Source organism: Colossoma macropomum, unplaced genomic scaffold (genome assembly GCF_904425465.1).
Source record: "Colossoma macropomum unplaced genomic scaffold, Colossoma_macropomum, whole genome shotgun sequence".
NCBI lineage: Eukaryota > Metazoa > Chordata > Actinopteri > Characiformes > Serrasalmidae > Colossoma > Colossoma macropomum.
In genome coordinates, this window is record NW_023494795.1 from 4,577,041 (window position 1) to 4,592,640 (window position 15,600).

The window sequence follows — 15,600 nt, forward strand, 5'->3', positions numbered from 1 at the left end:
ATCATTTTTTCTTTTGGTAAACACTGAAAATGGGTCCCACAGACCTGAACACCACACAAGGGTTAATATGTAAACAGTCGTTCAGAGTGGTTTGGTGTGAAGTGTTCACAGTGGTGGTGATAGGAACCAGATGCCTGTAGTATTTCATGCTCCTTAAAGATTAGCTTCTACATTTAATGATTGCAAAGATGTCTGATGCCTGAGACAGAGGCGAAACAGAACCCAAAGAAAACAGCTTTCCAACTTTAAATATAAAAATCAAAAGCAACGTTTAGCTTCACTGCACACTGCATAGACACTGCGACCCCTGGTTCCCACCACCACTGTGGAGAAATCAGCCAGTAAGTTTCTCTACAATGATCCATTTCACACCAAACCACTCTGAATTACTCTGTTCACATCTCAATTGTTGAATTACACAGCAATTTTGAAAAATCAGTGGAATTTCCCTTTAACGCCATAGTCCTCTTTTGTTTTGCATGTTGCACAAGCAGCCATACTGTCCTTCGGGGTTACTGGGAGCAAGGTTAGTGCCTGGATTAGCAGTAATAAAGACTGATGCAATGAGCCAGCAGAGTGATAAACACCATCTTCTTCACTTTCTTTTCTCCACAATCTTCACAAACGTCTGGATATCTTGGGCCAGTAACTCTGGTTCTTCCATGGCGGCAAAGTGGCCGCCTCTGGCCATGAGGGTGTAGGTCACAAGCTTGTGGTACTTCTGCTTGACCCACAGCTTAGGAGTGTGCATCAGCTCATTGGGGAAAACAGCCACTCCAGTTGGAACAATAACCGGGATCCTAAAGGCAGAAGAGACGAGCAGGACAGTGAGTGTGTTTACATGCAATTCATAATCCGATAACTGCAGAAAATCAGATTTTGTCAAGATTTTGTCCAATTAAAGCTTTTATATGCACTTGAGTAATCAGATAATGGAGAAACTCCAGGTCTACATGAGTCAGACAGTAATCAGATTTCTGCTTTACAACCAGCCAATAAACTCACAGAAGACGATGTGACGTAAACATAACATAAAACTCAAACTTCATACCACTTCAACCTAAAAACACCAATCAGGCATAACATTATGACCACCTCCTTGTTTCTACGCTCATTGTCCATTTTATCAGCTCCACTTACTATACAGGTTCTTCAGTGGTCAGGACCCCCATGGACCCTCACAGAGCAGGTACTATTTGGGTGGTGGATCATTCTCAGCACTGCAGTAACACTGACGTGGTGGTGGTGTGTTAGTGTGTGTTGTGCTGGTACGAGTGGATCAGACACAGCGGTGCTGCTGGAGTTTTTAAGCAGTGTCCACTCACTGTCCACTCTATTAGACACTTCTACCTTGTTAGTCCACCTTGTAGATGTAAAGTCAGAGACGATAGCTCATCTGCTGCTGCACAGTTTGTGTTGGTCATCCTCTAGTCCTTCATCAGTGGTCACAGGACGCTGCCCACAGGACACTGTTGGCTGGATATTTTTGGTTGGTGGACTATTCTCAGCAGCACTGCTGTGTCTGATCCACTCATACCAGCGCAACACACACTAACACACCACCACCACCACGTCAGTGTTACTGCAGTGCTGAGAATGATCCACCACCCAAATAGTACCTGCTCTGTGAGGGTCCATGGGGGTCCTGACCACTGAAGAACCTGTATAGTAAGTGGAGCTGATAAAATGGACAATGAGCGTAGAAACAAGGAGGTGGTCAGAATGTTATGCCTGATCTGTGTTATGAACATACATAAGGTAGAAAATAAAGAATATTTAAATCCCTCATTTTGTCAAGCATGTATTTGGTTTCAGCGTCACTCGCTTATTTCCGGTCTGTTTTCGCACATGCTCAGACTGAGAAATCATTAAGTCAACCACATCATTAAGTTTTCTGTCCCTTATTCCTTTAAATACAGGTCAGTGTGAGATGCAACCAAAAATCGCCCTACTACATTTAGTTGCTGTCAGGCGAACATGTTAACTGCATTAATGCACTTTTTAAATGGAAACTGATCAAACCCTTGGCTTACTTTGAATGTGGCTGATCAAGTCCTTTGCCAAAGTTCTCCTTGTAGAAACGCATGGACGAAATGATGGAACGGCTGGTCCAGTAGATCATCACGTTTGTGAGCAGGTCATCCAGAGAGAACTTTCTGTGGGGGGAAGTGGACGGTCATTATATATGCTGGTAAAATACAGTGTAAAATACTGTGTAAAAATCAGAGACCATCTTTATTTTCCTTAACCCTTGTGTGGTGTTCAGGTCTGTGGGACCCATTTTCAATGTTTACCACAAGAAAAAACAATGCGATTTATTATTGTTTCAAACTCAGATTCTTGGTCTTTGCTCATTTTCTGTGAAGAACATATAAAATAACCCATTTTCAGTGTCTTCACTCTGTTCACCCCCCACACATTTATATTACACATGTGGTGTTGGGTGAACCTGCGGGGAGTAAAAGTGTGGAGGTGCTGTGTCCTTCACTCTGTTCTCCTCCTACATGGCCTGCTGTTGTGTCTGTGTGAAGGTGGACAACATGGACAGGCTGCTGACTGGCTACAGCTGCTAAAGGGGAACCCTACACTGGACACTTGTGATATTTTAAACATCTGGTATTTTTACAGTAATAGTTATGGCTGTATTGATTTAAAAAAACAATAATGTGGTGGGTCCACCAGACCACTGAGTAACACACACATCAACACCACACAAGGGTTAATGTCCAATCAAAACAGCGAAGTACACATTCATTTTTCAGCACCAGGAAGAAAAGCAGAAAACATATATGACAGAAAATTACTTAAAAGATTTTAGACTAAAATTTGGACTTATCGGTCAATAAAACCTCACTCCACATCTCAAATGTCCAGTTTCAATGTTCTACAGAACATTTTCATCTTTCTTTATTTTCTGCTTCTTTTTCTCAGTAACGGATTCTTGACAGGCTACACATCCTTTCAGACCCACAGCGCTGAGTCGTCTTCTCACAGTGGAAGGATGGACAGAAACACCTGTGGATGTTTTCAGATCTGAAGCAGCTTGATTTTCTCCTCTCTCTCAGAGATGAAAGCTTTAAGTGCTGTTTATCTCGTCAGTGTTTTGGGGTCCACCAGTTGTTAGGAATCCCATTTCTCTATATCAGTCAGTCTTCAGGGCTCCCCAGGTGGTCTATATTTTTATCGCCAACTCAACACATAAGAAAGATCTGGACCATCAGGGAGTCCCTGAAGACCAGGTTGGGAACCACAGCTCTGTCTTTAAATAATCATTTGAACTCCTTTTACCTTTCGCTCCTTATGCAAGTGGATTATCTTATATCTGCCCTCCTCAGATATGTCTCCTAAAAAATCAACTGTTTTGACTGGAAATTAAAAAAATAAAGGGTGGTCTTTTCTGCACAGCACTCTGTATGAACATCAACACCTAAGAAAGACCACAGAACCTGAAGGACTAACCTTTCCAGCCCTCCATCCTCAAGGTTTGTGAATTCATGATCAGTCCAGGTGGAAAACTTCTCCAGAATGTAGGCAGCCAGACCAACAGGGGAGTCATTCAGTGCACGTCCTGTAACACAGACACGGCATGAATTGCCAGCATGTTAAAAAAAATCAACTTAAAATCAACCTGAAATTGAAACTGATCTTTTTTTTACTTGTTAGTTCATTTCGCTGGTCACAGTAAGCACGATTCATAACGTCTCATTTGAAATGTCTCATCTCTGCTAAACTCTCTCATTTAGAAATACATACAGAGGAAAAACGTGGTTTGATTTCTGATTCATGGCTTTTATAAATACCAGCCACCCATGGACGAACAGCAGGGCAGGACGATCACATCCTTTGAAAGATCCACTGAAACTCTGAATTTGGACTTCCTGATTCACTCAAAATGCTTTGTTTCTTACCTGCGGTGTCCGGTTTGGTGGCTTGTATGTGCATGTATCCTGTCTCCTTCACAGCGTCCACCACCAGTTTCTGCATGCAGGGGAAGATGCGCTTAATGTCGTGCTCACTGAAGTCAAAGAGTTTGGGGAAGTGCCGACCCAGGAGCACGGACATCATCATCGGCAGGCTCGGTTTGGCAGGAGGTGCAAAGTTGACATGTAGACCCTTTACAGTTCTGAAATAAAATCAGAAATCAAAAATGTATACCAGGTAATGACCGTGAGCATTTTTCTACTTGTTTACTTTCTGCGATGTTTGTTTTATTATGTATTATTTGTTATTTTTTACATTATGTTGTGTTTTTTTTTATCCTAATCTAACTTTTAGTTTTTAATTTGATTATTTAACCATCCTAATTTCTAATTTGATTTTTTTTTTAATAATCTCTTTTAAATTTGTTTACATTTTTATTATGTTTTTAATGTTGTTTTTAAAAGCACTTTGAATGACAGCAGTGTTTGAAAGGCGCTATATAAATAAACTTGCCTTGCCATGTAACAAATCAGTCATAATTCATTTTTATGTGACCACTTTCCAACCTCTCTTTATCTCTTAAAATAAAACAATCTGTTTTTGTTCTTGTCTTTAAGACTTATATATGTTAATGACCTCTGTTCTGATTGACAGCCCTGTACTGTCCCTCGTCCAGAAAGCAGCCTGGGCTAAAATGTATGTAATAAAACTGTTCAGACTGAAATCCTCAGGAAAAATAATCTTCAGCCACTGCTTTTGGTTTTCTGATGGCACATACTGTCATTTATTTGTGTCCCAAACAGCCACAAACAGCCCAAGGTTTAACTGCTGTCAGTCTGCAGGCGATCTTCATTAACACTCCTCTTCACTTCAGTGTGAATGGTGAAGCTTCTTGTGAGCTTATGTATGTAAATATGTTCACGGTTGTGACCAGGGGCATTGGCTGGACATCCCAGCCCAGTTCACTGTGGGATTGTTCTGGTTTTGCTCACCCAGATTTTTTTAATTACAGTGGTGTGAAAAAGTGTTTGCCCCCTTCCTGATTTCTTATTCTTTTGCATGTTTGTCACATTAAATGTTTCAGATCACCAAACAAATTTACATATTAGACAAAGATAACACAAGTAAACACAAAATGCAGTTTATAAATGAAGGTCTTTATTATTAAGGGAAAAAGAAATCCAAACCTACAGGGCCCTTGTGTGAAAAAGTGATTGCCCCCTAAAACTAATAACCGATTGGCCCACCTTGGGCAGCAACAACTGCAATCAAGCGTTTGCGATAACTGGCAATGAGTCTTTTGCAGCGCTGTGGAGGAATTTTGGCCAGGAATCTTTGCAGAATTGTTGTAATTCAGCCACATTGGCGGGTTTCCGAGCATGAACTGCCCTTTTTAAGGTCGTGCCACAGCATCTCAGTCGGACTCAGGTCAGGACTTTGACTAGGCCACTCCAAAGCCTTAATTTTGTTTTTCTTAAGCCATTCAGAGGTGGACTTGCTGGTGTGTTTTGGCTCATTGTCCTGCTGCAGAACCCAAGTGTGCTTCAGCTTGAGGTCATGAACAGATGGCCGGACATTCTCCTTCAGGATTTTTTGGTAGACAGCAGAATTCATGGTTCCATTTACCACAGCAAGTCTTCCAGGTCCTGAAGCAGCAAAACAGCCCCAGACCATCACACTACCACCACCACATTTTGTTGGTATGATGTTCCTTTTCTGAAATGCTGTGTTACTTCTATGCCAGATGTAATGGGACATCCACCTTCCAAAAAGTTCAAACTTTTGTCTCGTCAGTCCACAGAGTATTCTCCCAAAAGTCTTGGGGATCATCAAGATGTTTTCTGGTGAAACTAAAACGAGCCTTTATGTTCGTTTTGCTCAGCAGCGGTTTTCGTCTTGGAACTCTGCCATGCAGGCCATTCTTGCCCAGTCTCTTTCTTATGGTGGAGTCATGAACACTGACCTTAACTGAGGCAAGTGAGGCCTGCAGTTCTTTGGATGTTGTTGTGGGGTCTTTTGTGACCTCTTGGATGAGTCGTCGCTGCGCTCTTGGGGTAATTTTGGTCGGCCGGCCACTCCTGGGAAGGTTCACCACTGTTCCATGTTTTCGCCATTTGTGGATAATGGCTCTCACTGTGGTTCGCTGGAGTCCCAAAGCTTTAGAATGGCTTTATAACCTTTTCCAGACTGATAGATCTCAATTACTTTGTTTCTCATTTGTTCCTGAATATCTTTGGATCGCAGCATGATGTCTAGCTTTTGAGGATCTTTTGGTCTACTTCGCTTTGTCAGGCAGGTCCTATTTAAGTGATTTCTTGATTGAGAACAGGAGTGGCAGTAATCAGGCCTGGGTGTGGCTAGGGAAATTGAAACTCAGCTTTCCAAAGATGTGATAAACCACAGTTAATTTATGTTTTAACCAGGGGGCAATCACTTTTTCACACAGGGCCCTGTAGGTTTGGATTTCTTTTTCCCTTAATAATAAAGACCTTCATTTATAAACTGAATTTTGTGTTTACCTGTGTCATCTTTGTCTAATATTTAAATTTGTTTGGTGATCCGAAACATTTAAGTGTGACAAACATGCAAAAGAATAAGAAATCAGGAAGGGGGCAAACACTTTTTCACACCACTGTAACCTGTAAAATGTGCACTTTGTGCAATATAGAATGTGAGGATCTACACATTAACAACAGTTGCAGGTATTCAGAATTCATCATTGGTGTGTAAACAAAGTGAGAACAGAAGAGTGAAAACTGCTTGCGTCAGAAAATGAAGTGTTTCCACAATAATGGCTATTAATTATATGCAACAATGCTGATTAATTACAGACAAACTATTGATCTCTACCTTGTATATATTTAACGATCTTTTAAAACGCCAAATAGTCAATTAGTAAAACTGTTCTTAAAACCAAAGTACAAACAGTCTTTTAAATATAAAAAGCATGCTGAAAACAAACCATTCCATCCAGGTAATTCTGTAAATGTCTTGATTAATCAACAAAATATCGGGTTTTCACACAATTATCTTTTTCTATTCCCTTTTCTCTGTAATGGCTTCCTGACAGCTACACATCCTTTCAGACCCACAGCGCTGAGCCGTCTTCTCACAGTGGAAGGATGGACAGAAACACCTGTGGATGTTTTCAGATCTGAGCTTGATTTTCTCCTCTCTCTCAAAGTGTCTCACGCATTTCCTGTCTTGACTGTGTTAGCTCTTACTTGGGCTCCAGCTGAGCCATGTTAGTGGTGATAAGCCAGCCCCAGTCTCCTCCCTGAACGTAGAACTGGCTGAAACCAAGCCGCTTCATCAGCTTATGGAACACTCGGGCCGCACAAACCGAGTCGAAGCCTGATTTAAACGACAAAACAATATTTGTAAAACAAACATTCTGAAACTGTAAGAGCTTAGTAAGTATTAAGGAGTGAATATGAGCGAATACAACAAAGTGGGTGGAATACAGACATTAAACAGTGTCTGGTATATATAAAAAACCGTGGTTGGTATAGTGTAGTGGGTAACACCTCTGTAGACTGGGGTTCAATCTTCTACCCAGGTAAGCACCCTACACTATACCCATAAGAGTCCTTGGGCAAGACTCCTAACACTAAATTCGCCCAGCTGTGTAAAATGATCAAACTGTAAGTCACTCTGGATAAGAGTGTCTGCCAAATGCCGTAAATGTAAATGTAAACAGAAAACCAGAAACAGATGCAGAAAGTAGAGCTGGTGAGTTTATATACCTTTCTTATGTGGTGCCTGTGAGAAGCCATAGCCAGGTATGGATGGACAGATGACTTCAAAGGCGACGTCCTCAGGGCTAGCTGGCTCGGTGAGGAGGGGCAGAATGCCGTAGAACTCGTAAAAGGAACCGGGCCAGCCGTGCACCATCATCAGAGGAACACTGCGCGCTCCTTCTGGCAGGTTCTTGGGCTTCGCATGGACGTAGTGGACATCAATGCCTTGCGTTACAGATGTTAATGAAACATGATAAATATGTGATTAAGTACTTTATTACTTCACCTTATTAATTACCCATTTTCTCACTAATCCGTTGCTAAAAGGGCAGAAGGTCAATGTGCTTGGCTGTGGTAAACAGGCGGCATAGCTTGGCTGGTCAAGTGTAGCAGCCAAAATGATACACCCTTTTTAGTGAAACCGTTGGATCTATTTAGAACTATGAGTTCCATATAGAACTATTTAATGCTTAAAAGGTTCTTTGCAAGGTGAAACGGTTCTCCAGATTGATGGAGAATGTGTTGTATATGCTTCTACATAGCACCAAATAGGGTTCTTCTGTTGTTACAAGCTTGACATATTGTTATGCTGTCAAGCTTGTAACAACAGAAGAACCCGTTTGGGTGCTATATAGAACCATATACAACACATTCTCCATCAATCTGAAGAACCATTTCACCTTGCAAAGAACCTTTTAAGCATGAAACCATCTTTTTTAGGTGTGTATAAATCCCATTGGGAGCCAAACAGCATGTTTCTCCATAGACTTCCTTTCAAAACAATTGTTTTTCCAAATAACGCTTGAGTTTTCATTTCTATTTCTTTCTCTAATGATTTTGTTGTTGGAGGTGCTTAAAGTGACGCATTTCCGAGTGAAACAGTATCGAGGAGGGTTTATCAGTTTTCAGTGGATGGTAGGTGGGGTGCTGGGAAAGGGAGGTGAAATATGATATTAATGGTTAATATTACTCCCTGCTCTCTTGTACACAGTGACGTTATTGAACATCAGAAGACTTTTTGATGGACATTATGATGGAAAGCTACAGGAAAACAGTCAAATTATATGACATAAACTAAAACGAATCCAGTCAGCACTGTTTTTTTGTTTCACCCAATTTTCTCATCAATTCTCTCCCCCTGTCCTGAAGTCAGATTCTTATTTGCCAGTTTCTTGTTCGAATTTTCCCGTTCCACCTTAAATGGTGCAGCTTCAGGCACCAAAAAGTGACTGCTGCACCATTTAAGGTGGAACGGGAAAACTCGAACAAGAAGCTGGCGAATAGGAAGCCAACTTCAGCTTCATCCTTCTGTGCATTAAGATTAGAAGTGATTCACACATTGATGGATTTGCTGATGTGTCTGATTGTGTTTCTCGCGCTAAACTCAGTTTTACCGTCTGGTGCAGACTGAACACTTTCTGCTGGTCCGGACGGCTAATCATCACGATCAGTTATTAAAGAAGTAAAAGCTACCGAGAGCAGATCTGTGCAGCCCAGATTAGTCTCTGTCTGAGGATTAAACAGATTTGGTGAAAATCGGTGGAGTAGTAAGGAAGTTGTGGCTGGTTTAATCCTGAGACTCATCGTCTCTCAATACAAGTGAATTTGTTCACAAGCGGATCTTGACCTCTCCAACATGGCGGACGCCGAACTGTGGGTCCCCAGGACTGGAGTTGAAACTCACTGTTTTAAGGTAAAACAGATCTGTCTGCTTACAGTCAGTGTGAATAAATGGAATGATGTAAAGAATAAAGCCTGTCTGACCTTCCTGAACACACCATCCCAAACACAGTGTGCTAGTGCTAGAACCCACCTTCGATTTTGGTTTTGAAGTGCGGGTATCTGTTCAGCTTGTCCACCTGTTTCCTCCAGTCAAAGTCGTTCCTCCAATATGAAACAACCTTCCGCAGGTAGCTGGAGTTGAAGCCGTAATGAAACTGGCTGTCTTCCAGAGAGGGGAACGAGCGCGTCTGATCAATCCTGCGATGCAGATCCTAAGAATGAAAGAACAGAGATGGTTATATAGAGTTTCAACAGTGCAGAGAGATCAGGATTTTTCAAAGAATTTGCTTTCAGGTCGGTATGTTAATCAATACTGCAATAAGTTACAACATAACACATTTTCCTGAGGTATTGTAGGTATTTCTATGTATTGTAAGTATTTCTATAACTGTTCGCTTGCAGGCTTGATAAAAAATAGAATTTAAACCATCTATAGGAGTGTAAACAATAGTTACGTGTTACTTAATCTAAGAATCTCAAAGCATCAAGTACAAAGGAATCAAGTATAATCATGTATCATAATTTGTTTGTTATGTATTTTCTTACTAGTCTGTGCAAACAATTGATTTATCCTCTTTTTGTTCTTACTATTGGCAAATTATTGTACTTTCAGTTTTTTTTGTTCTTAAGTGCTTTTAAGTGGTTTAAGTGCACTGTTCTGCAACTTGTCTGCAAACCTCAGAAAAACAAAATACCATCATATGTACCGCTTGTGAGTTCAGACCATGCCTTCAACATGGCGGTGGTAGTATGAGGGAAGACTGATTGAGGGAGGGGGGAGAACTCAGAGAACTTGGGCTGGAGTTCTGGGCAGCTTCTGCCTGTAGCTAGAAGGCCAGATCCCCCCTCATAGCTGTAGTAGGCCTGATGCAGGATAGAGGAACAGGAAGGAGATGGGGTGGCGGTGGGGATTGCGAACACGTTGTCACGGGAACGGAAGGAGAGGATGTGAATTTATAGGGCGTTAGGTTGGACGAAGGAGGGGTTTCAGAGATGTTCCTCCCCCAAAACTTGTTACATCATTACTACATTAATATTATATTGTATTATATTAACTACATTAATATCTATTTAAAATGGGCCAAAATAAATACTTAATATATTAATACTTGAATGAATACTTAATATATTTTCAAAAATAAAATAAATAAATAAATAAGTATATAAATAGGCTACAGTACACAACATCATGCACATTACAATAGACTATATTACATTATGCACATTATGCTGCAGTGCATGCTGGGGATTATAGTGCAGCGTGTTGCAAAACAGGCTCATTTTCATAGAAAATGAAAATAATTTTGCGGGCTAGATAGGATTATGCTAACGAGCCTGGTCCGGCCCCCCGGGACCTTGTGTTTGACACATGGGTCCGAAACCTTCTCACCTCTAGTTCTTCTTGAGTGGTCTCCACTCTGAAGGGCCGAATGCTGTCATCTTCCGGACTTTCTAATGGCGTTCCCACACCCCACCACCCATCCTGCGTTTTCAACGATTCCTGCTTCTTCCTCAGAAGCACCACAGCGATCACCACCCCCAAGATCACCGCCCCGGCCAACTCCACATACATGGTGTGAGCACCTGGGGGTGATAAAGAATGTTACCAAACGTCATACTATTCACTGGAGTACAACGCTGTCACAACCTCGTTATTCAGTAACGCTGCCATGTGATGCTATGACTACCTGTTGGGCTGAACGATTTGTGGAAAATATCTAATTGCGATTTTTCCGACTAATATTGCGACTGCAATTTAAATCGCGATTTTTTTTTTAATTGAGATTCACCTTTTTTGTCTTGAGGCTCGACCCCTGAACGTAGTGTGTCAAACTGCCAGTAAGCTGTGGTTGTGATGTCACAACACACAGAGGTTTGGTTGCCTCTGATTGGTCTAACTCACCTACAGGCATTTCCCAAACTCTTATTAGGTTCCGTTTCCCCTCTTAAAACATCTTAAAACAACTTAAAACAACGTTTTTGTTAATGTACACACTTAATAAAGATGGTTCTTCAAGGGCTTTTAGTAGACAATGGTTCTTTACAGAACCATAAACACTCAAAGAACCTTTTGCATTATCAAAGATTGATGGAGAAAGTGTTGTATGTGGTTCTACATAGAACCTTTTTGAAACAAGTTCTCTATAGGACCACAATGTTCTTCTACTGTTATAAGCTTGACACCAACAAGCAACAAAGCAGCAGTACCAGAACCCTTTTTGATGCTATACAGAACCACATACAACACGTTCTCCAATCTGAAGAACCATTTCACCAGGCAAAGAACCTTTTATGCATGTAAATGGGTTTCTGAGTGTTGATGGTTCTGTATGGAATGACTGTCTTTACTAAAGGACCATCTTTTTAAGAACGTTGAAGAGCTGTATTTTAAGAGTGTCGGCTATAATTAAAGAAAATTTCAGCTCCTGCGATTTGAAAATTGCACCGCCTTAAATTCCATGGAGTTCCATGCACAACATAAAGGAACTTATGAGGATTCTAGGACGTTGTGACAAAGTACCGCCAACGTTGCCACAATGTTGTCAGATAACGTTGTCACAACATTCTGAGGAGTTACATTTCAATGTTGTGACAACATTGTGGGCACCAAAACAACAGGTTGTCACAACATTGTCTCAACGTAACTGTGTTTGGAGGGAAAGAACCATATTTAAAAAAGAGATTTGGGAGTGTGAAGAACACTTTAAAGGTCTGAAGAACCTTCACATAAGGTTAAGGATCTATACCAATGTAAGGGTTCTTCCTAGAATCTTCACACTATGTGGAGGTTCTTTAAGCATCTTGCACATCTTATTTAGAAACACAGTTTTCTAAAGAACCAAAAACTGAAAGATGTTCTGGGCAACTAAAAGCGGTTCTTTTATGGCATCATGCAAAGAACCCATCTTAGCACTACTGTGCTTATCTTGTCTTTAACTAACATTAAACTAAATATCAATATAAATGCAATAATTCATTTTCAATAAAACTGAAAATTAACTTTAACCTAACTTTGCCTTCCACCCTAAACCTCTTCCTAATCCTAATTTTTTCCTAAATCCAAAATTCCAATAGATGGTTTGATAACCCCTTAAAATCATTATTTCATAACAAGGCTTATTATTCAGTTACTACAGTGACTTCAATGCAAATTAGCTGAACTATTCTCAGGTTATAGAAGTGTGTAATAAAACCTTAGGCCTGCCAGTGGGCACCCCTGACCATTTAAGGGGTGCCCATTTCTTCTTGAATGACTGGACTGCAAAAAAGAAAAGACACCTCTAACTTAGACACTCTATTCTGTATTTGTCAGACCATGATTAAGGATATATGACTGTAGGGGAATCAGCAGCACAGCTCCACACATTTCAACACCGTGAACCAGTTCTCCCCATCCCACTAAGGCATATTCGTCAAGTTACAGAAGAACCTTTGAAAATATGTAGGAAAATGGAACAAAGTTCCTCTATTGCACAACATTGCAGCACTGGGAAAGGATTAGGGAAAGAATGAGAGGGACAAGGCCACATGCTCCAAACACACGCAGGCCAAAATGCATGACAAAGCGTTTCTCTGTTCAGCTACTCATACCCAGCAAACACCGACTGTATACTGAGTTATACAGCACTGACTGGAATACTTTTGCGCAGGAAAAGTCAATAAACCAAAGTATTCAATACTTAGACTATGATGTCTGTACAGTGGTGGTGACAGGAACCAGGGGTCACCATGACTACAACACAAATATAGACATTTTATTCACTATCCACCACCACCGGTGAACCTACACGAGTCTTCTTTTTCGTTTTTATATGTAATGTTGATGATGGAAATAGCTGAAAATATGAAAAAATCTTTTCTTTGGGGCCTATTTTGCCTTACAACACCCTGCATGTACCCTTCCGCCATGAACGGATCAAAATAAATGGATTAATTAGACGTTTCAGGCCAAAACCTTATCATGAAACTAATGCATCAGGAAGCATGTTCATAACCTTGCTGTGTAATAACTGTCTGTGAGGGAGCTTTTAGAGGCGGACGTCTGGTTCCTATCACCACCACTGTGAACAATTTTGACTCTGTAAGTTTCTCTGGAACAGAGCTTTTCACACCAAACTACTCTGAATGACTTTGTTTGCACCTTAACCATTTAAATACGTGGAAAAAAGGGTGGAGTTCCACTTTAAACCCATGAATACTTTCTAATATATATATACATATACATGTATAATATATGGGGGGAGAGGGTTGTAAATCAAACAGTTTAAACATTAACGCAGCGTGTTTTTCAGGCTATACTTTGCACTTTAGCACAGATTACAAGATTATATTCACTCGTTTAGGTTCTTTAGCTGCAAACCAGGATCACACAGTTTGTGGAGATGACGCAGCTCAACAGTCTGTATGTATTAAAGACAATATACGAAGTTATCCGGCTTATTAGTTATTTACTACTCGTATCTTCCAGTTGTGCTTATCTTGTTACAGTCCTCTAGTTTACAGAATGAGTTATCGTACCGTTACAGCGCTCAGTGAAGGTTTTATTGCCTGTAAAGTTATTATAAGGCTGCAGTGTTGTTTATACGCGCTTCATGAAGCAGCGCCGTCAGAGGGCGGAGGGCGGACAGTCTTACCCGACTGAAGAGCTGCTGCTGCGGTCTTTATCCGAGCTGAGCTCCGACTCTTTTCACCGCTTTCCACACAAAACTATGCGCACATTACACAACAAACACCGAGCTTTCCGGATTTCAGTCAGTCTGCGCAGCCCCGCCGCGCTCTAACGGAGACCAGTTACCGAGATCAACTCGGGCTGCATTGTGGGAAATGTAGTTTGTTTCTGGGCTAATCCAGTTAGCTCAGTGGCTCTCGGTTTTCTTCTTGTTTTCTGCTCGCAGGGCCACTGTTACGACTTTATTCTCGAAATATTACGACTTTATTCTGGAAATATTACGACTTTCTTTCTCGAAATATTACGCCTATTTTTCTCGAAATATTACGACTTTCTTTCTCGAAATATTACGCCTATTTTTTCTCGAAATATTACGACTTTATTCTGGAAATATTACGACTTTATTCTGGAAATATTACGACTTTATTCTCGAAATATTACGACTTTATTCTGGAAATATTACGACTTTCTTCTCGAAATATTACGACTTTCTTTCTCGAAATATTACGCCTATTTTTCTCGAAATATTACGACTTTATTCTGGAAATATTACGACTTTATTCTCGAAATATTACGACTTTATTCTGGAAATATTACGACTATTTTCCTCGAAATATTATGACTATTTTTCTCGAAATATTACGACTATTTTCCTCGAAATATTACGACTTTATTCTGGAAATATTACGACTTTATTCTGGAAATATTACGACTTTCTTTCTCGAAATATTACGACTTTATTCTCGAAATATTACGACTTTATTCTGGAAATATTACGACTTTTTCCTCGAAATATTTCCACTTTATTCTGGAAATATTACGACTTTTTCCTCGAAATATTTCCACTTTATTCTGGAAATATTACGACTTTTTTCCACAAAATATTACCACTTTATTCTCGAAGTCTACTATTTTTATTTTTATTAACAGTGGCCCTAAAACGCCGTCGTGCGCTCCTGATTCAGTTTAAGAGGTTGATTAAACCTGATGGACTGGATTCAGATTATTTATGAACTGAGTAAAATGGACACGTATATAAAATCGACGTTTTTGTGCTTCTCAGTAGTCTAAAGTTACTTGAGCTCAAAATCGAAGCATGCAGGCCAGGGGTCGCAGCCCAAATCATAAGAAGAGCCATTTTGTTCTTTCAACAGAAATCAAACCACCTTGGGAGCCACATTTAATGTCCATTTTACCATCTCGGCTGTAAATGTGTCTCAGTGTGTGCTGATGTTCTAATATAGGCTAACAAATTTAATATAAACGAAAACGCAGATTTACTTTGCTCTGCTTTAAGCTTTAGCTCAGCTACAGTCGCTTTTTCTTGCAAAAGTATTATAGTTTCTCGTAAAAATGTCTCCTGTTGTTCGACTTTTTAGAGGCCCAAGTCTCACTCGTTGTCAAACGCTAAAAAGTCACGAAACTGAAGTCAGTTTTTTGTTCGAATTTTCCAGTTCCTCCTTAAATGGCGCAGCAGTTAGTTATATT

At 40.4% G+C, this 15,600-nt stretch overlaps 1 protein-coding gene across 2 annotated transcripts; it reads right to left on the reverse strand.

Moving 5' to 3' along the window:
* ephx1 (epoxide hydrolase 1, microsomal (xenobiotic)) lies at positions 1 to 14,260 on the reverse strand. 2 transcript variants are annotated; one of them, XM_036581243.1, is made up of 9 exons: positions 14,078 to 14,260; positions 10,834 to 11,027; positions 9,475 to 9,655; positions 7,668 to 7,886; positions 7,146 to 7,275; positions 3,909 to 4,123; positions 3,460 to 3,568; positions 2,034 to 2,156; positions 8 to 800 (listed from the first exon to the last, which is right to left on the reverse strand). In XM_036581243.1, exons 2-9 carry the CDS (start codon positions 11,014 to 11,016, stop codon positions 596 to 598), a joined length of 1,365 nt encoding a protein of 454 aa, XP_036437136.1. In that variant the 5' UTR covers positions 11,017 to 11,027; positions 14,078 to 14,260; the 3' UTR covers positions 8 to 595. The 2 variants fall into 2 exon arrangements, with proteins under 2 accessions (XP_036437137.1, XP_036437136.1); XM_036581244.1 differs by lacking the exon at positions 14,078 to 14,260 and having other exon boundaries at positions 1 to 800.
* Between the last annotated feature and the right edge of the window lie 1,340 nt (positions 14,261 to 15,600).